The 20,869-nt window shown below is 49.5% G+C and overlaps 1 protein-coding gene across 4 annotated transcripts in view; it reads right to left on the reverse strand.

The window, feature by feature from the left end:
• The window catches only part of DLG3 (discs large MAGUK scaffold protein 3), a 186,803-nt gene that overhangs the window by 115,238 nt on the left and 50,696 nt on the right, over nt 1-20,869 (reverse strand). The window contains exon 1 of one of the 4 annotated variants that reach the window (XM_067547978.1): nt 12,628-13,162. The exons of the other annotated variants lie outside the window; for them this stretch is intronic. Coding sequence (XP_067404079.1) covers nt 12,628-12,963 — 336 coding nt within the window. The 5' untranslated portion in view covers nt 12,964-13,162. Of the gene's footprint in view, nt 1-12,627; nt 13,163-20,869 lie in introns of those variants that run through there. 4 annotated transcript variants of the gene reach the window in all.

The following is a 20,869-nucleotide window of genomic DNA, read 5'->3' on the forward strand; positions in this document are numbered from 1 at the left end:
CAAGTTTACACTACTAATATTCCTCTGCTCCTGCGCTGTTGTGATCACTATTGGGACCAAAATTTAGGCTATGTAAAAACATGCTTTTCCAGACCCTTACAGCCCTAGAAATGTTCCAGTGAAATGAAAATGGGAATACTGTGCTTCTTAAAAAAAAATAAATCGACAAACCTTCCCTTCCAGTGTTTGTTTGATGGTTGCCATCTTGGCCGACCGACTGGAGACTAAACCAGGGATGATGAGTCTTTACACTTCGGGCTACACAGTCAGGCTCTTTAACAGACTCACATGCCCTGCCACTTAGGCACAGAGAGGGACGGGGGGAGAGTGGACACACACACACACACACACACACACACACACCCCCCCCCCCACACACACACACACCCCTCCGCTTGAGCAAACCACATCAGGGGGAAAAGCCAATCGGACTTTTCAGTTTCTTTATTTTGTAACCATCTCAGGTGTTCCTAGTCATACAGACAAGGAAATGGATTTTAAAACATCTGATGATTAAAAGGACACTTTGCCTAAATTATGATGCATGGAATCTAAGCGCTGGCGGGAGGGGTGGAGAGAGGCTCAGCGAAAGTCCCATCCAGTGAAGAAAGTGCCACAAGCAAAATCCCCCGGCTCCCACAGCCTCAGGACCATCTTCTCCAAAATTTACAAACTGTTTAAAACTGCTGCTTGCCAGATGCTGACTGGGAAATAGACAGGCAACTGCACTGGAGTGTCAGCACCACAGAACTTTGCAGGGTGGAATGCCTCCTCCATGAAAATACAGTTGAGTAGTGTCAGCTTCATGGAAATCCTGTTCTGTTGGCAGGTTACCTCCGTAGAAGCAGTGTCCTGTCGTGGGTGGGGAAGTGTCTCACTATTTAAATTAATTAATTTCCCAGGAGTGAGCTATGTCTCTGTGCAACAGCATGCCAAAGTGACTTACCTATCCCAGGATTCACCCTGGTGAGTACTGAGTTGCTCATCTGTTTCTCTCCACCCTCGCTGAAGCTTTTGGTGGAGAATTCTTTTTCCACCACCAGATCTGCCTGCTGCACTATGAACAAGTTCCTTAGGCTGCCAAGAACCATTCACTTTTATTGTGCCTCAGATAAAGACAGCCCTCCATGGTGAACTGAGTGACTTGCAAGTCGGAAGGCAGAATACCCATCCCTCCAGCTCCTTCCTTTGGAGCATATTCAGCTGCAGTGATTCTGGGAGACTTTGTGGGCAGAGCTAACCCAGGTCCTGCTTCTCTTTCCACTAGAGAGCTGTTTAGCTGGATCTGATCCATGGCTTGGCACCACGGCCTCTGCTGAAGGATGATGGGCTTGTTTCGATACATTAGTCCCCTTTCTGAGGTTCAGGGATTAAATGTCTCCTTCAGTTAGTGAGGGGGTGATGCTGCTGCATTCTGGTCTAAGGCCTGGAGTTTGAATGGGGAAGGCGCTGCAGTCTGTCTGGTGTGTCATGCAGCCTGGGCGTGTGGAATCCTCAATGTTATCATTCTCTTTGCACTGATGTTCTGTCCGTTTCTCTACATTTCTCTCTGTGTACCTGGTCTCTCCCTCCTGCACTGGGGTCAGCTGTCGAAGGGATTCCAAGCTGTCCTGGCTCACCCATTATGTAGCACTCCTAAGCCTGGCCACCGCACTTTACTTTTAAAGATCTGGCAGGATTCTCACATGCCAAGTCCGATGTGACAGTGCAGATTTGCTCCCTCTTTCTAATGCTGGGAGAGCGCAAAAGGAAAGGAGAAATCTCTCTGTCTCCAGTGGAGTAGAAAGGCGCTCCTATCATACGCCTTCAGACAGCCTAGTGATCAGATCTCTCAGCCGAATGCTTTGGAAAATGAGGATTTATATATCGCTTCTAAGCGTTCGTCCGGCTGGTGGCCTACACAAGCTGCTTTTATAAGGTTGCCATAAAGAGATGAGGTATAGTTTGTCTTTCAAGTGGAGATGGCTCCCTACAGCCCCAGCTCACTCCTGCACCTTTATGGGCTTCCTGTAGGTCTCTGCACTACACTGTTCCTTCGGTGTTCTTTCTGCTCTTTCCACTCCCAGCGCTGGGTGGGACAGGGCCCGTTTCTTGCAGCTCTCTGGAGCTGCCTTTCACTGCCTGCATAGTCTCTTTATAGAGCAGCTAGAGAGAATATGAGAACGGTCTGCAATTATCTGAGGTGTGCAAACTCCAGAGAGAGAGAGGGACAGCTTAGGAACCCCCAGGAGCTGAACTAGGAGGAATCAGATGAAACTGAGCAATGGAAAAGTAAGCAGAATATCAGGAAATGTTCCAGACTGAGGGCTCAATAAGGCTGTAGGACAGTGGCTGAAGTCCCATCGTGCGACTGGACAAAAACTCCATTAAGTTTCCCCCTGGGGTTTGACCCCGGCTGAGGCCTTTGAAAACCATTTCCTGTCGGTAAAAGGGGGAGATCTGGCTTGCAGTGGTAAAGAAATGCCACCAGCGTGACTGCAGAGCCCACACAAGCCACCCTCTCCTCAGGGAGGCTGCAGAGGAGCAAACAGCCAGTCCTATACCCACGGCATGGCCTGAAAGGGAGCAGAAACCATGGAATGGGAGAGACGAGACAGGTCATGAAGCTCCACACAGGGTCTTCTCTTTGCAAACTCCTGCTTGCTGCTACGCAGCGCTCTGCATGCAAGTACCAGCTGAGCTCTGCTGCTGGACTGGAAGAACAGCCACGCGCACCACTTAGGGCTATGACTCCAGTGTAGTCAGCTAGTGTAGGCACACGTGTGCTAGCTTTAATCTAGCCATCATGGCTGAAAATAACAGTGCAGACAAAGTGGCGCCAGCTTCAGCAAGGCCTGGAACCCTGGATATGAACTCACATGCCGAGCGCATGCCAGGGTCCACACAGCTAGACACACCCTTACTCAGCCAGAGACTGTTCTGTTCACCTTCCCGCGATACATGTCCCCTGTGACACTGCACATATACACCAAAAGATGGCAAACTCTTTAGGGCAAGGACTGCTTTTGGTTCTGTGTTTGTACAGCCCCTAGCACAATGGGGCCCTGGTCCATGTCCGGGGCTTCTACGTGCTACCACAATACAAACCAATAAGTAAAATAACAACAGATACAGCCAACTCCCCCCAACATCTCTAGCACTCAGCTTTCATGCCAGGAGTTTGAGATTTTACAACCTAGTAAACCCTGTGCTATGGTCAGCCCCCTGAATCTGAATCTTAAACCCAAGACACCTTTGCACTTAGGCTGCATACACTCTGCTGTATAAATCATTGTGAACCAAGTGTGAAAGATCCCCAGCTCTGTGCAAAATAGGGAAACATATGGGGCTTAAATACCGTCAGTTGCAAGGATTCTTGGCTGAGATGCCCAGGATGTAACATATTCACTAGCAGTGACACAGGGCTCCATGCTTTTCAGTGTTTGCTCTGGGGCTTTTTAGGGACTGGAAGAAACCCTTACCCGGAGGAAACCCTTACCCAGAAGAAAAGGGCAGACAGGAAGCTTTCCCAGGCAAAAGCAGTCAGCTTCTAAGTTTTCATTTAAAAACAATTAAGGCAATCAGGTTTGAACATGAAATTTAGGCATCTTGCTCTGTATTCAGGCTTGTAAAATAAGTGATGCAATTTTTACAGGTGCTATCCTTTTTGACCTGACAGTTAGTTACCCCCTCAAATTGATTCTCTTTTTTTCCACAACATGAACATTTTAGTACCATCTAATACACGCTCATGTAATGGTTTCTCCTTTAAAAACAAACAAACAAACAAACAAACACACCTCTATACAAAAAGAGAAAAAGAGGGACTAAGGGAGATTGTTAAAAGGAAGATTTGCTTGATCTTCAGAGTTTCATATATTACATTTTCTTTTTTTTTGGTTTTCTGTTGTATATTTAATAGTTACTAAATGTTAAGAAGCATTTCTTGTGTGTTGTAAAAGCAAACCAAGTCCTTGATAACAGAACCTCAAGTCCAAATGATTGTTAACATGGGGTAAACCAAAAAAGTGACAGAAAGGGTAACTTTATGACGCATCCGAAAGCCCTATCTAATCCTCACTCCAGGTAGCCTAAACACTTTTCACTTTCACACACTCCTGGGGCTAGCAGGTGTCAAGTCAACTTTTGAAGTTCTAACTTTAAGTGTGAGATAGAGATGATTGGGTTTGTTAAATGTTGTATGAAGGTTTTTTTACCCCTTAAATGACTCATACCTATTTATAACCAAAGCTCCAACTTCAAAACATTTTCCCCTGGGAATCTGTTTTCCTTAACCTCGGGTTTATACATAACAATCATTAGCTTTTACATAGCACTTTTCATCTCTAGCTCTCAGATAGCTGTACAGCAAAGGTATTATCCCTATATTACAGATGGGAAAATTGAGACACAAATGATGTGACTTGCCCAAACCACCCAGTAGGTCACCATCAAAACTCGGAATAGAATCCAAGTTACCTTCCTCCTAGTCCAATGCCTTATCCACTGGAACACCCTGACTCCTTGCAAATTACTCTTCATTTTACAATGGTGTGGCTATAAACACAACCCATATATTATCACACATTCTGTGGATTTTATGTTTTATACAAACATTCAATTATTCTACCTAAGACCCAGTTTCCATGTTAAGGGTCTATTTTACTACACTTTTGGATGCTTCTCCTTTACCATACGGGGGCCATGATGGTCCTGTCCTATCTATGTGGCTCTGTCGGTGGTTCCTTTGTGTAGTGATCTGAGCATCTAGAAGGGCTGACTTTTCTCTTCCTTCTTAGTTGCTCTGGGTTCTGCTGCCTGCCTGTTACAAGTGCTGTGTCAGTCTGCAGCTTCTGAAAGCCAAGCTGGCTACACTCCGAGCCTGTCAATCATGTTGTGCCAGCCAGCCACCCACCGGTGTCTGGGGTTCACACCATTCTCAATCTGCAGGCTCCGTACCACGGGATCCAGCTTGGATTTACTCTGAAAAAGACTCACGTGTGGGTTGATTTACCCTTTTCACAACTCTGTGACAGGCCTCGGCTCACTCCTTCCAATGGCAGGGTAGCCATCTGTCTCACCACGGGCCATGGCGTCACACGTCAAAGGTCCCATGGTACTGCGGCAGGAGACTTGCCTTTGAATTCCCTTATCACTGATCATTTCGAGCTCACTCCTGAGTGCCCTCAGTTCTCAGCACCTTGCAGTGTCAACTCAAGGGAACGCTGGTGAGTCAGAATTGCTTCCTCCCCCTAAATGAACCCTCCCAACTAATTAGCTCCCCCTGCCCTCCCGTACAGACCGCACAGGCGTGTGAAAACACAGGGGAGGCTCACCTCTAAGAGGTATTAGTCCAGCCAGAAACAACAACTCCACATCTTCTTTTGCGTGCATGGGATCCACACCAGTGAGGGCCAAACGTCCTCTTCCTAGTCAGTCACTGAGACCTGGGTAACAGGCACTAGATTTTCAGGCCCACTTGTAAGAATCTCTTGCTATAGACTCCGGGCCAGTTCCAGGGCTCCTTACTCAGTTTTACTCAGGCAAATTCCCATTGGCCCTGTGGGTTTGTGCCCACCTGGGACACCGCCTGGGAACTGTCCTTGAACTCACCAGAACTGACTCAGGGTATAGCTCCTATGTCACCTCCCACATGAAGCACATGGAGGGCACCAGACAACAAACAGCAGTGACCATTTCTACTGCGGACGAAATGAGTTATGGCTCCATGTCAAAAAGCACATAGGGTGCAATGCTGCGCACGCCCTGCCTTGCTGTGTGACAGTAACACAATCTGCTAACTTGACGGGGCACCAGTCTTTCTGGCATGACAACGTTCTTCATAGAGCACCATCTCTCCTGAAACCTGCATCTTCCAGGAATCTTTCCTGCCTAGGCCTCTTCGCCATTAAACACCTCCCCCCACACACATCTCCCCTCTCCTGAATTGTTGTTCCATGTCTTGATTCAACAAGAAAGCAGATCCCCATCCTTCCCTCTCTAATTTTCTGGTGGGATCCCATGTATTCTGCCCCCCTTCTCCCTCTGCCCCTTATTCTTAGGTGATCTCTCTGCTCACTTGGCTTCAAGCACCATCTCTAGGCCAATAACTCACAAAATTCAGCTCTCCACCCCTGGCCTCTCTATGTCTAACCCAGCGTTTCAAGCCATCTCTCTGACAGTTTCTGGAGAATATCCTACCCTCAAGTTAATGGGCCTTGATGGGCCAGCTGCTCAGATGGCAGAAAGTAGCAAAGTGCCATTGAAGCCAATGGATCTTGGCTGGTTTACAAACAGCTGAGCGTCTGGCCCAGTATGATTTAAGTGGAGAAGACGCCTGAAGTAGATGGGGTGGAAGAACGGGAGGCAGGGCAAGGATTTGAAAAGGGCATACGAGACTTAGTCATATCAAAAAGGGGGAAGAATTATCTTGGTGGCAGCATTTTGTGTGGACTGGAGAGACATCGAGGCTAGCGAGGAAGAGGCTGCAATAATCATGATTACAAGGGGGTGAAGAAGAGTTTCCCCTGTAGGCACAGGGAGAGGGGAAAGGAGCGGAATTTTCAGGTGTCTTTCAGGAAGCAGCAGCAGGGTTAGGGTTAGGGTTAGGGTTGGAAGAGGGAGGAGGTGAAGACGACGACTGGTTATGGGCAGGAGTGGCAGGGAGAAGGATGCTGTCCAAGGGGAAGTGGAGAGCTTTGAGAAGGAAGATGGGCAGTTCCGGTTTTGGCCATGTTCAGTTTAAGCTGATGGCAACGTATCCATGAAGCAACATCGAGAAACAAGCTCAGACGTGGGGTTGGATGGGAGGAGGAAAGGTGGGAGCAGAGACATAGATTTACACATCATCTGTGAAGAGGTGGGGAATGAGTCTATGTGACCAGAAGAAATCACTCAGTGAGGGTGTCAAGTGAGAAAAAGATGAGGGCCATGGGCAGGGCAGGACTCCTGGGACTCCCGGAACAGAGGGGAGAGGCAGGGCAGGGGGTGAGGCTAACCCCACAAAAGACACATTGGGACTGGACAGAGAGCGAACAGGAGAACCAAGAGAGGACAGCGGTGAGGGGAGGAAAGGACACACTTAGGAACAGAAACAACATATCCTCTTTTGCACTGTGTTCAGCCCTGAAACAGCCAGGGGAGAGGAGAGGCTAAGGGCGGGTTTTGCTATTGTTTTATCTACATTTAAATAGCTAAAAATAGCTTTCGTGCGGTTGGAATCTTTAATTAAAATGAAGTCTTCATGTGCAGTGAGTCCCTCCTGATGTGCAGCATAGCTAGCTTCTTCCACGGAGACGTCCTGAGTGGTGTGCTCCAGTATGGACTGCCATGGGCAATCCCCCATTCCTTCTGGAATGGACCTGTCATGTCACGCTGTAGACAGCTGACAGGTTCACTGTGCCTTGGAGACTCTGCTGCTACTGTGCCTCATTTCCGGTCTGTACATTCTCCCCATTCTCCCCTTTCCCTGGGCTGGGCAGGCCAGAATGCGGCGCTTTACAGAATTACTTCTCACACGCCAGGGATGGAGCTTGGAAGGAAACTTTACCCCTTTTCCTGCTTCGGCTCCTCTCTCCTCCTCTCTCCCTGAAACACTGAGAACTCCCTCCTCCTCCATCTTCAAGTGCAAAGATTGAGCTAATTTCTTCCATGAATAGAACATAAGTAGCCATAGCAACACCAGCCTGCCAACCTTGGCACCTCCTATATCTCCATCACCCCTTCTCTTTCCCCATCCCTTCCACATCGCCTGGGAACCACTGGGGCACCACCTGTTTCGAGCAAAGAAACTAGCTCTGCCTTCCAGCCTTGTCCCGCTCAGTGTATCTCCTCCTTTCTAATTTTGCCCTTTATGTCACTCCTACTACACCAACCGGCCACTCACTGCTCACTAGCCCACTGTGTCTTCCCTGATATCCTGGACACCGATGTCCACACTCTGATCTCAGGAATTCTCCCTAGGCCTTCTCTTCTCAGATACGGACCCAGCAACATTTTGGAAAAGGTCACCCCTCTAAGTAGCCCCTCTCACCACAGCATCTGAGAACATTCCCAGGCTCCTTTGCCTTTCACAGTGCTGTGAGACCTGGCTTCCTCCCCTCTGCTTATCCTTCTGCTGCTCAGTGGTCCCTGTGATATTAAAAACCATTTCCTCTTTCCCAAATGTCTGGAGCAGGACTCTGGATTCCTGGCTTCATTTCTGTTCATCCAACCACTTATCCCATGGAGTAGCAGAACTCCAAAATTCTCATTCTTGTTCAAACCAGCAGGCAGGCTCCTCTAGAGAAAGGGCTACCTCCAAGCAAGACTGCAGCAACTGTGAAAAAGTCAGCACGTCAATTCCCAGTTTAAGGGAGAAACTAACACAAATGATACCTTCAGCAATCATAGAATCATAGACGATGAGGGTTGGAAGGGACCTCAGGAGGTATCTAGTCCAACCCCCTGCTCAAAGCAGGACCAACTCCCACTAAGTCATCCCAGCCAGGGCTTTGTCAAGGTGAGTTTTAAAAACCTCTAGTGATGGAGATTCCACCACCTCCCTAGGTAACCCGTTCCTGTGTTTCACCACCTCCTAGTGAAAAAAACATTCAACTACCCCTTCCTTAGAGATGCCCCCCAAAAAACCAAACCAAACCGACGAACAGGGGTTCCTGAGCCTTCTACTACTTTTCCCCGCACTGTCACAGAATCTTGCCAAAGGGGATGTTCCTACATGCTGCTGGGATCCCCAAGACACCATCTCCAGAAAGTTTCGTCCTTAGGTTCGTTCAAAAAAAAGACCACCAGGCCCCTCTTGCTCCTTTAGCAGTGCCCTGGGCCCATAGATACCCTGAGTCACCCCATCACATACTTCTTGGTTGGAGTCTACAAGTACTTCCCACACTCAGATACAACCAGTCTGGCTGAGTGATTTAATGTTCTTCTATTGCCATTCTGCTTGTGTGACCATAATTTTTCCCCCTCTGCATAGTCTTTCCCCCCACACAAATAATGTGGATGGCATTATTCTTTGTAAATTTCTACAGTGCTACAGAATCCCAGCGAGGCCCAGAGACCGAGACAGTCGGAGAACTTTGCTACATTGGATTCTTTCTTCAGGAATGGGCATTTCATCTCAAGCAGGGACAGTGATGCTGAGGCGGCCTCAAGAAACAAAGGCCATTTGTGAACAGGATGGCTGGTGACCTGCAAGGCTGCAGCTTAATTTAAAGTATGGCTGCACGCTACCCTAGACCCCGGCAGCTGTTTTTGCAAGGAAACATGGACATTCCTAGTCCCCCGGAAAAACTCTCTGAAAGCTGGAACTCCTCGGTTTGTCCCATTCTAACTTCACGGTGGCCAAATCCCAGTGTGTTGGTTTTTCGTGGCTGGAGATGAGACCCTCTGGCTGATGTTGGTTTGTTTAGTGGGGCGGGGAAGGTTCTGGTCCCTGCCTGCGCTGCTGGTGAGTGCGTCAACATTGGCCTCCATGTCCTAGCACCTCCATGCAAGGGATAAACATGTCAGAGCAGCTGGACAGGCTGGGAATTTCTAAATGCTTCTCTCCCTAGAGAAGCCGTGGGCATCAGTGAGAAGCGGAAGGAGGGGAAGAGGTTCAGGCACTCAGTTCCTCTAGCTGCACCAGACCAGTGATGCTGCCCTACGGGATAACGCTGCTCTCTGCCTCTCTTTCCTCTCTCTAGTAAAGTGTGAGCTCACCCACGCTCAGCCCCACTTCCCCTTCCCAGTGTGCTGGCAGGCAGAGTGGGGGGCAGGGGACATGGGGGGAGGGGAGAGAGACAAGGAAAAACAGAACAATTAAGGAACGAGAGAGAGAGGGTGAAAGAAAAAGTGGAGGAGAAAAAAGCAGAGAATTAATAAAAGGAAAGGAGATACCTGGGGAATATGAAAGAGGGGGAGAAGAGAAGGAAGCCAGCTAGAAAAGGGGGGGGGGATGTGGGATAAAGAGGAGAAGAGAGAAAGGAGAGAGATGCATATCTGCGCCCTCGTGGCCTTCCTGGAATCAGGCATAGGGCTTCTCAATTACTTGCATTGCCTGGGTAAGCCAATTTGTGTCCTAGAGAGGGGAGGTGGGGGGAGGAGAAAGGGAAAAAGACAAACCACCAGAGGTGGGAGGAGGTGCGTGTTAATGTTACTGATTATACGGTATGCTTTCTGCAAGGCAGCATGTGTGGTGCATGCAGTATGTGTGTTTACAGGAGGTAAATGAGCATGTACCATATGGGAGTGAATCTTGCATGCAAGAACACATCTTGTGTGTCACAGCACACTGCATGCATGCAAGCATCTGATTATACACTGTGTGTGCACAAATAAATGCCTGCTCGCATGTGAGGGAGAGAGAACAGGTTGCAACGGAGGAGGAGAGAGGTGCAGAGCCCACAGCTAAGCAAGCGGGTCCCTCGCTCTCAGAGCACAGTCCCACAGCCCCCTCTTCTTCCTCCCAGCTCAGTCTGCACATTCATTTGCATCTCAGTTTTTGGAAGTGGTTCCAGGCACACGTATGTGATTTAAAGAGACAGCCCTGTATAAGAGCAGGCATGGCTTTATCTATAATGCAACACAAGACCACGATGTTTGCTCTACAGTCCCTGCAGAATAATTAGCTTTAGCGTTTGCAGCACCCATCCAACTCCCCCTTGATCACAAAAGCCCCTTCAGTCGCACAGAACCAATTCCCTTTGCTGTTGGGCCTGCACAGCTGTTTCTACTTTACCACCCTTTCTCCCGCTGTCTGTCCACAACTGGACTGCAAAGAACAGAGATTCCTAAGGGCTCAGACATCTTGCACCTTTATAGCAGAACGAAAACATTGCCAAGGTATTTGCTGCATAGCTTTCCTTGGTGCATAAATCTGCTACACACCAGGGAGCAATTCTGCCTTCTCTGATACAGTGATACATAGCACTTCTCTGCTACACCCCACGCACCCGTCATATTCCACACGCAGAGCCTTGCTCGGGACATGTACCCTCACACACAGGCCAGGCATCACCTTGCACTGCTGGGAGATGGTTTTGCCTTTTTCCCTTTAGCAATAGTAGAACCTAATAAAGCACACTCCAGTCTGCCCACATTCAAGCCAAACCCGCCTCTAAAGCCTCACAAAGAGGAGAGGACTCCTGTTCTACCATTGCAAAACGTGAAGGATACCTACATCTGAAAGCCTGGCCCCTCCTGCCTAAGTCAGCTCTGACCGATGGCACGAATCAAACGGACATTTCTGTCTGCCTGTCGCCTTTTGCAATCGTCTGAACAGGAACCTTGGCCATCCCAGCACCCGTCTCTGCCAGTGCCGGGGGAGGGGAAATGCAGGAATAAGAGGCACTGGCCTATCTCGCCTCTACAGCTCCATGCACTGGAGGAGCTATGGCACAGAAAGGATGGAGCAGCTCACCGGGAGTCAGCAGGAACGCTGGAGACAGAGGCAGGTGAAGAGACTGACGGACGGACAGAAACCATCCTCAGAGAAGGCCGTTCGGTTTTGGGGGACTTGCTGTGAACGCTCACCTGGGTGTTTCATGTCAGAACCAGATTATTTCAGGCACAGACAGGGATTCAGACAGCCACCAAGAGGAACATGGAGAGGGAAGCACAGGGTTTGAAGGGAAGCTGGTTTCCAGCTGATTATTGCTGTCGGTCCATGTATGGCATATAACTCTTCACATAATACTGAGCAGACTCAGTAAACAGCCCAACAGAAGGACTGAAGCAGAGAGACAGATGTAAATGCTCATTTACATTAAAGCAAGGTAAATTGTTTCTCTGCCTGGGTCCAGCCTCCATTTTACGGCTTTGCAAACAGGCTCCATCCATTTTCTAAGCTGGCTGATGGGTTCAAACTAAGAATGGTCTCTCCATGTAGAAAAGAAGAGCGAGGCAGCCTGGAATTGCTCCTTAAGGAGACCAGTACTAAGATGGACGAATACGGGAAGAAATACAGGCTGTGAAATGGGGTTGAAAGCACACAGCATGCCAGAGACCAGAGCAGCGTTATATAATTATCTATGGAGATGGAGAGTTTGGAACAACGAGTGGGGAACTGGCTCCCAAGCCCAATGGGAGGTGGGGAACTAGTCTGGTGAGTGCTGGCAGTTGGCACCAACAGCCTAGGAGTCTGCCCTGAGGGCAGTACGCCTGGCACCTTGCACACAAGATATGAGGAGACACTTGACATCACTGAGACTTCCGGCAACTGCATCATAAAATCACTAAGAACCTGGAGTGGGGTGCCCCAAGAACCTGCCAAGCACACCTGCACTTGTGCCAAGCGAAGGTCAGACATGCCCTGGCAGCTAAGCCCTCAGGGGCTGCCCCTAACCCAGGGCAGAATGAGAAAAGAGAGTGCACAGCCCCTGTGCTGGACGGGAAAGCCATGGCCAGCTCAGCCATCCGCAATACCAAGAAGTGCCGGAATAAGCTACAGTACAGCACCTTGCTAACACGTGCCTCTTTCAGAACGACTTACCCACAGCCTGCATAATCCAGGCTCCTTCCAGCCAACTGCCCCATCCACTGGTACTTCAGCCCCCGCCCCTCCCCACACACACACCCGGAGGCAGAACGAGTGTTTAATGTGCCTGGTGCATGTTAACCAGGCCTGTAATAAAGCCCCGCCGTCCCCAGCCGACCTGTGTCCCATACCTGCTCATACCAGTCACGGTTCGAACATGTGCATTCTGGCCACCAGTTTGTGCTGTTCCCGTTCATCTTGGGTGTGCTCTTCCCCTGCCCCTGCTTCAGGGGGGCAGCGGCATTGTCCCGGGAGGTGGGGATGAGTTTGCTCTTGCTCCTGCCGGTGGGGGTCGCTCCCCCCTGGGTCGGCAGGGTCTGCGAGCCGTAGCCCCCGAAGCCGTACTGCTCCTGCTGCCACTCTCCATAGGAGGGAGGCTCCATGCGACGGAGGGCCGCCATCCGCGTCACTTCGTAGCACTCGGGGCACTTACAGCAGTGGTGGTGTCTGTGCATATTTGCCTTCATAATACACACACCCAAGAACAAAAGGGGGAAGGAAAGCAATGGAGCAAGGGCCCCCTCCCCGAGCGGAACGTGTGCCCGCCTCCGCTCCCTCTAGGCACCCCCTCTAGTAGTCAGAGATGGTCAGAGTCTGCTGTACAAAAGACAGAATCAGAAATCTATCATCTCCAAAGGGGAGCAAAGCCATAAAGGAGATTTCTGTCGTTCTGCATTGCCGGCCATTCGGGTGCCAGCATGTCAGTTCTGCCCCTGCAGCCCCTGGGGCGGGGTTCTTGGGGCAATCAGCTCTCTCTTCTGCTTCATTTATCTGCTTGGCTGCTTCCCCAGTGAGGGTTCGTGGCAGAGGAGCGTCTCCGGCCTGGCCGCCCGTGCCGTCCGGCGCCCTCCCTTGGTGTCTGTGCAGGGGTGTAGAGAAGGCGGCTTGCTGCACCTGCAGGGCTTGGGTTAAAGGATGCTGCTCCTTCTGGTCCCTGGATGAGAAGGCAGAAGGCGAGAGCATCTATCTCCAGCCTCCCTGTTCTCCAGGCCCTCAGCCAATCACAGCACAGGGCAGCAGCAGCCTCGGCAGGGAGAATGTTAACCAGCCGGCCCTTAAAGGCACAGACACCTCATTCCTACCCAGGGAGCCTGCTGCACCATTCAGCCCCTCCTGCCCCTGGAGCGAGCTGCCAGCCACAGCACTGTGAAATAAGGGGCAATAAAGGTTTTCTGGCTGAAATGACTCAGTCAGAAATCCCACAAAATCCACAGACCCACAGAATTTATAGGTGGAAAAAGCCCACTATGAAAAACAAGTATTCATGCCAGCAAGTTACAGAAGTACGGGTTGGATGAATGGACTATACAATGGATAGAGAGCTGGCTGGATCCTCGGGCTCACCGGGCAGTGATCAATGGCTCCATGTGCAGCTGGTAACAAGCGGAGTGCCCCAGGGGTCGGTGCTGGGGCCACTTTTGTTCATTAATCTTCATTAATGATCTGGAGGATGAGGCGCAGCAAGTTTGCAGATGACATTAAGCTGGAGGGAGAGGTAGACACGCTGGAGGGCAGGGATAGGATACAGAGTGACCCAGATGAATTGAAGGATTGGGCCAAAAGAAATCTGATGAGGTTCAACAAGGACAAGTGCAGAGTCCTGCACTTAGAACAGAAGAATCCCATGCACAGCTACAGACTGGGGACCGACGGGCTAGGCAGCAGTTCTGCAGAAAAGGACCTGGGGGTAACAGTGGACAAGAAGCTGGATATGAGTCAGCAGTGTGCCCTGGTTGCCAAGAAGGCTAATAGCATATTGGGCTGCATTAGTAGGAGCATTGCCAGCAGGTCACAGGAAGTGATTATTCCCCTCTATTCAACATTGGTGAGGCCGCATTTGGAGTATTGTGTCCAGTTTTGGGCCCCCCACTACAACAAGGATGTGGACAAATGGGAGAGAGTCCAGCGGAGGGCAACAAAAATGATGAGGGGGCTGGAGCACAAGACTTATGAGGAGAGGCTGAGGGAACTAGGCTTGTTTAGTCTGCAAAAGAGAAGTGTGAGGGGGGATTTGATAGCAGCCTTTAATTACCTGAAGCAGGGTTACATGGAGGATGGGGCTAGGCTGTTCTCAGTGGTGGCAGATGACAGAACAAGGAACAATGGTCTCAAGTTGCAGTGGGGGAGGTCTAGGTTGGACATTAGGAAAACCTTTTTCACGAGGAGGGTGGTGAAGCACTGGAATGGGTTACCTAGGGAGGTGATGGAATCTCCATCCTTAGAGATTTTTAAGGCCCAGCTTGACAAAGCCCTGGCTGGAATTGTTTTGTGGGGTTGGTCCTGCTTTGAGCAGGGGGTTGGACTTGATGACCTCCTGAGGTCCCTTCCAACCCTCATCTTCTAGGATTCTATGATTCTAAGGGATATTCTTATCATTCTGCAACATACATAAACCATAAACTTTTCATCTCAGAGTTGGGTGACACCCAAATGCCATGTACAGCGGGCACCCTTCAAAACTGTAGTTAAAATAACTAAATATAAAGTGACATCACTATTTGCAATGCTCCTGATATAAAGGGCAGAGAATGGCTGGGGAATATTGAATTCATGGAAGTAATGGTCATTATCTAAAGCAAAACTGGAAAGTGTTTAAGGGTAACAAATACCATACAGGAAATCCAGAATCTACATTACAATACACTCGGGCCCTCTTTTCTCAAGCCAGGGAATTTCGTTTGCTGTCCCACAGCAAGCGACCTAACATTCACTACCCCTGTGCTGCAACATCTAGGCACGACGGAGGGAAGCTGAGGACAGAGGGAAATCCATAAATCCTTGTGTTCTTGCTGTTGGGACCTCTAACACTAATCGGAAATGAGCACTCTCGGTATTTTCTTTTTAGCATACGCAGGGAGGATAATACGTTTTTGGTGGATAGACTCACGGCTCGGATCAAAGATAGCACAGGCAGATGCTGGACAAACTTCCACAACCCAACACTGCAAACACATTTTATGTTTAACATGCGGTGTTCCTTCCCCTTGCAGTCCTGCTCCAATCCTGACATGCACACTTCTTGGTCACGTCAGCTTTGGGGCCCACCCAGCAGCACCCATTGTTATTCCTGGGCTCCCCCCAGACAGCTCTGCTGACACCCTTCAGTCCTGCTCTGCAGCCAGCTGGCTATTCCAGTCCTGGGCTCCCCATGCACACACTAGAATTCTCTCCTGTGGCTATTACAGACCTAGAGCAGAGAAGGACAGTCCTAGGGATTTGTGTGGTGGTTTCGTGATGTGCACAAATAGGGGTTAGGATGAGACCAAATTCGAAGTCACTTGTGACTCAAATTAGAATATGAACACAGAGGTGAAAGGATAAGTGGATTAGCCCCGCAGCACCGACCCATCTTGCTGGGGAATCAAATCTCTACCTTCGGTGTTAGAGGTGTTCTACAGAGTTTCATTTCTGCACTTGGTGTTGTGATTCCAGGCCCTTCCATTTCAATGTAAGTGGATATCCCATGAGGGGTGCAAGACAACTGAAAAGGATGGATCCTCAAAGAACTTAATCACCATCGGACAGTAAAAGAAACATGTTTTGGGGCTGTGGGTGCAGAAATCCCCCTTGTGGGGCAGGCAGAAGGAAGTGCTGTGTACAGATTCATACATTCCCAGGCCAGAAGGGACCATTGTGATCACCTACTTTGACCTCCTGTGTAACACAGGCCAGAGTTCCTAGAGAATTCCCCAAGAATTCCTAGGGCAGAGCGCTTAGAAAAACTGCCATCTTGATTTAAACATTGCCCACGATGGGGTATCCACCAGGGTCTTTGCTAGGTTGTTTCAATGGTTAATTACACTGGCTGTTAAACATTTGGATCTTTTTTCTAGTCTGAATGTGTCTAGCTTCACCTTCCTGCCATAGGACCGTGTTATACCTTCTTCTGCTAAACTGAAGAGCCCATTATTAAATATTTGATCCCCATCTAGGTACTTGTAAATGACACATGAAATACAAGTCACCTCCCTACTAGAAAGAAAGTGAAAAACTGGAAGGAGTTCAGAGAAGAGCCACTAAAATGATCAGGGGACTGGAGGGCCTGAGCTATGAGGGACAATTACAAGAATTAAAGCTGTTTAGTTAGGTTATGCGCCTGTGAAGGGGGAAACTGAAAACAGTCTGTAAGTACCTGACGGGTGTAAGTAACACCCAGCTGGGAGAGGAATTGTTTAGAGTAGTAGTACAGGGATATGCAGTTAGGAGCAGTGGGGAAAACAGAGTAATAACACTAGTCTAGAACCTAGATAACCAGATGAGATGCCAACTAAAGGGGAACATGTAAAATACCAAGAAAAATGTCCTGACATTGAAGGGTCTATTAACCGGCGGGATTGTTGCCTGAAGGAAGAAGGGAGGTCCCATCAGACTGAATATTTACTACCAGACTGGATAAAGACCTGGAGAATGCTGAGGAGAACACTCCTGCCCCTGCTCCCAAGGTCTGGCTAGACAGAACGTATCTGTGATCATTTCTATGCTATAATTCGACAGAATGACAGAGTTGCTGGGACTAGCCCAGTGTCTCTCCAGGGAGCAAACCCAACCTGAGATGGAGATACATTGCCACTTGCTGTGCAGCTTCTCCGTGGAACGCTGAGTGTTTGGTAGAGGGGACAATGATTAAACGTCTTCCTTCACTGATCCAGAGAGCTGCTGCCACCCATCAGACAGAGCCGGGAACTGCTACGGTTGGCTTTTACAAGACCCTGAGCAATCCAGATGGCTCCACTTTTACCCACTTTAATCCCCACCTTCCGCACTCCTTTGGAGCACACCAATGCTGCTCTGTAGTTACCTACAGCAGACAGTGCTGGTCCACAGAGCATCTGCTAGTGGGATGCACAGGCATGGCTGGTCACATCACTGTGTAGTCTCCTGACTCAGGCTGCAGGCATTATGAGGCGGGGACTTGTACATCAGCTAGTACAACGGGGTCCTCCCCATGGCTGGGGCTTCTGGCTTGCAGTGCACCACACATACATACCACTGAGGGACTGGCTGCTCTGCCTGGTTTCCAGCTGTTAACCTGCAGTAAAAAGCTAGACATACAGCACTGTTTTCTTAATGTGACTTTCCCACATGAGCAGTGGCTGTCGTTGCTGCAAGGATGTGATGTGACACAGCAGGGGCAGGAAGACACAAAACACTCTCTTGATTAAGATGTGGGAACCCCACTCCCCAGCTGAGACTTGTGAAGCCCGCACTGCATGGTGCTGACTTGGGCTGAGCAGGTTCCCTCTACAGGAGAATGAAGGTTCACATCATCTGTTGAGCCCCTCACTTAGTTAACCCCCAGGGGGCGGTGGCACAGGTTTCCAGAAGGCTCACGTGTGTTCAGGTTAAAATGACACAAGCTACGAAGTTACAAACACTCCTAATGCCATCCTCTGCCCCACAGGCTTTTCTAGAGCGCCCAACCCCAAGTCAGCATAAACAGAAGCCAAATACAATTTTAGGGCCTAGGAAAGCCCCCGAGTCCCCTGGAAACCAGGACGTTAATCAGCTCTTCTGTTGTGTTTCCCAGTCCCGCACGGGGGTGTCACAGACGTAGCCGTAACCCTCTAGTGCAATTCCGCATTCCATGCCAGGATTCACTGGAAGAGCCAGGCTAGGTGAAAGGAAATACGTTTACAGTCAACGCATAGGTAGATCGTGGCACTCACTCCACAAGATGTTGTTGAGGCCAAGAATGTAGCGAATCCAAGAGGGATTGGACACATCTGTGGATAACAGGAATATCCAGAGTTATAATAATACTTAGTGAAAAAAGAGATGAGGGGCGATGGTTTGGAACGCATATAAAATGTCATGCTTCAGGGTTTCAACCAATCCCTAATTCTTACGGATTAGGACAAAATCTTCATGGGGGGTGGCTTAGCCCACATCTGCCTGTTGCAGATTTCCTTGCATTGTTCTCGGAGGCATCTGGGGCTGACCACTGTCGGATACTGAACTAGATGGACCCCAGATCTGATCCAGTCTGGCAACAGCTATGAGACGTTGCACCTCTCTAGTAGCCGACGTGCCAGGGCCAGGAGAAGCAGACTAAAGTGAGAGGGAAGGGGCAGGAGCCTTGTGAGGCAGTTGTAAAGAAACTGTCGCTTCTCCCTTCTGCTTGAGGGGATTCTCACACCCCAGCACCACGCAGATCAGCAAGCTGTGAGCTTGGTAAACTAGAGGGACAGCTGGCAGCAGCTCCAGAGGAGCTGAGCAGAAGTCCTGCTTCATCCAGCTAGCTACACCACCACCACCAAGTCACCGTGGATTGAGTAAGCTTTTCCTCAGATGTAAGTCACTCAGATACCACAAGAGACTCTTCTTGGATGCTGTAAATGCTGAGAATTAATTGTTGCACCAAAGCCAAAGCTCAGAAGCTAACGTCTCCTCCAAGGCAGTTTAAAGTCCAGAGAACAGCAGGGTGATGTTTCCGGGAGGGGGAGGACAGAGCTGGAGCTGACTGCCAGCAGGGCAATGAGGAGGCCCCTTTCATTTCCTAGCACACTTCTATCTGAGCGCTCCTTCTAGTGGGTGGGCCTGGACACTCACCTCATGAAGGGACTGGACTGATCTTCAAAGAAGGAACATTAAAATCACACTTGGGGGAAATATGCTGCTTTATACAAAGAGCTCTTGTCGGCTGGGGCTGTCCCAGACACCTTCTCCTGCCACCACTGCTGGTATTCATGAATGATTTCCTCTTTCCTTCCCTTCAGCCCTGCAGTGAAGTCAGACATGCGTATGTGACATGAAGCTCACTAGGAAGCCACTGCAGGACTGAGGAAAAGGGGGAGGCAGAGGCAATGGCCAAGGAGGAGGCCTGCGACAGAGGAAGCTTTGGTAATAAGTGAATGTGGTAAGAACAATTAAGAGAAGCAATAGGATCTCTGGTTTCCATCAGTAAATTTGAACATGGCCTCCTGCAGGAAAGGCGTTTATCTTCACTAGCCTCCAGGCTTCCTCCATCTCTGTGGAACTCCTCAGACAGGATAGCCACTTGGCAGCCTGCTTCATTCAGTGAGCCAGAGCCTCGGCCAAAATCCTCTCCTGGCCAGGTCTCCAGTGCTAATGCCACCCCCCTTCACGGCTAGAGAACGGGGAGGCATCCATGACCTAAGCCTCCTTTTTTCTTCCACATCTGCCTTATCTGCAAGTTACTCACCACCATTAGCCAACGGCCAGAATACATCCTAACCTGGCACCCTCCTCTTCTGAAATTCTCATCAGGGGCTTTGTCACTTCCTGTCTCGTGCACTGTATCTCTAAATCCCTGCACATCTGTGCTAGCACCGCTGCGCCTTCATCTCTGCACAATTTGTTGCTTATTTCATGATTTTCTACAATGAACTGCATTTGTCACCTGCTGGTCTCATTGCTCAAAAGTTCCATATCCATTGCAAACTGCTTGCACTGCTCTTTACCATTGCTCCCGTTTTTTATGGCAGGCAGTCTCACCCACATGGGTAAGCTATGCACAGTAAAGAGCTGCAAACATCTGCCTCAGCAACCCTTTGCACAGGGTAGGAAATACTCCCCACTTCTTACAGAAAGCAGATCACATTGTAATAGCGCTTTGCACACCAAAGCACTCAAAGCACTTTGCAAGCCTTAATCAAGCAATCGTCACAACGCCTCTGGCAAAGTGATCCTGGTTATCACCCAAAGAAATAGAGCACAGAGAAGTGAGGCGATTTAGCCAAGGCTGCACAACAATTTGATGGCAGGGCTGGGACTAGAACGTTGGAGTCCTGATCCCCAGCCATATCACCAGGCTGCAGCAAAAGCTGCTGGCAACAGTCTTGACTTATTCACTCACACCATAGAACGAGGAAGCGTTTACTTTCCTTTTTTGAAAATAAAAGTTCTTTAAAAAGCAGAGTAATCATAAAAAAAGGTGATTGGGCTCTTCAGTGGGCAGCCACTGCTGAGAGGAGCACGGGGACTATGTGTTTATGGAGATCGGCGTCGCTTGGCGAGGCTGGCGCCTGCATTTCGTAGCAGTGGGAGCTTTTTTAGTGAGTGGCTTCAGATCCAGATTTTCAGAGTGGCAACGGCTGAGCCTCAGGGACAAATGTACGGATCTCCATGGCCAGGTCTGTGTCCAATAGGCCAGGACTCAGTATTCTGGCCAGTCACGACAAATGTGGATGGTTCTTGCCGTTTGGGCATCCAGGAACAGTGAGGGGTTTTACTAACAGCAAGCAGATGCCTTTGCTAGTGGAGTAGATTATCCAGAAGGGAAATGTTTGTCTGATGCTCTTCCTTCTTCCTACCAGAATCATCCCATTCTTGCCTAGGTTCAGCTTTGGCCACTGCTCTCTACCCAGGTGCTATCTTCAGCCAAGCACTGAGAAATGCTGAGAGGTGGTGCTA

This window comes from Emydura macquarii, unplaced genomic scaffold (assembly GCF_026122565.2).
Source record: "Emydura macquarii macquarii isolate MOO-44397 ecotype Brisbane River unplaced genomic scaffold, CSIRO-AGI_Emac_v2 contig_1253, whole genome shotgun sequence".
Lineage (NCBI taxonomy): Eukaryota > Metazoa > Chordata > Testudines > Chelidae > Emydura > Emydura macquarii.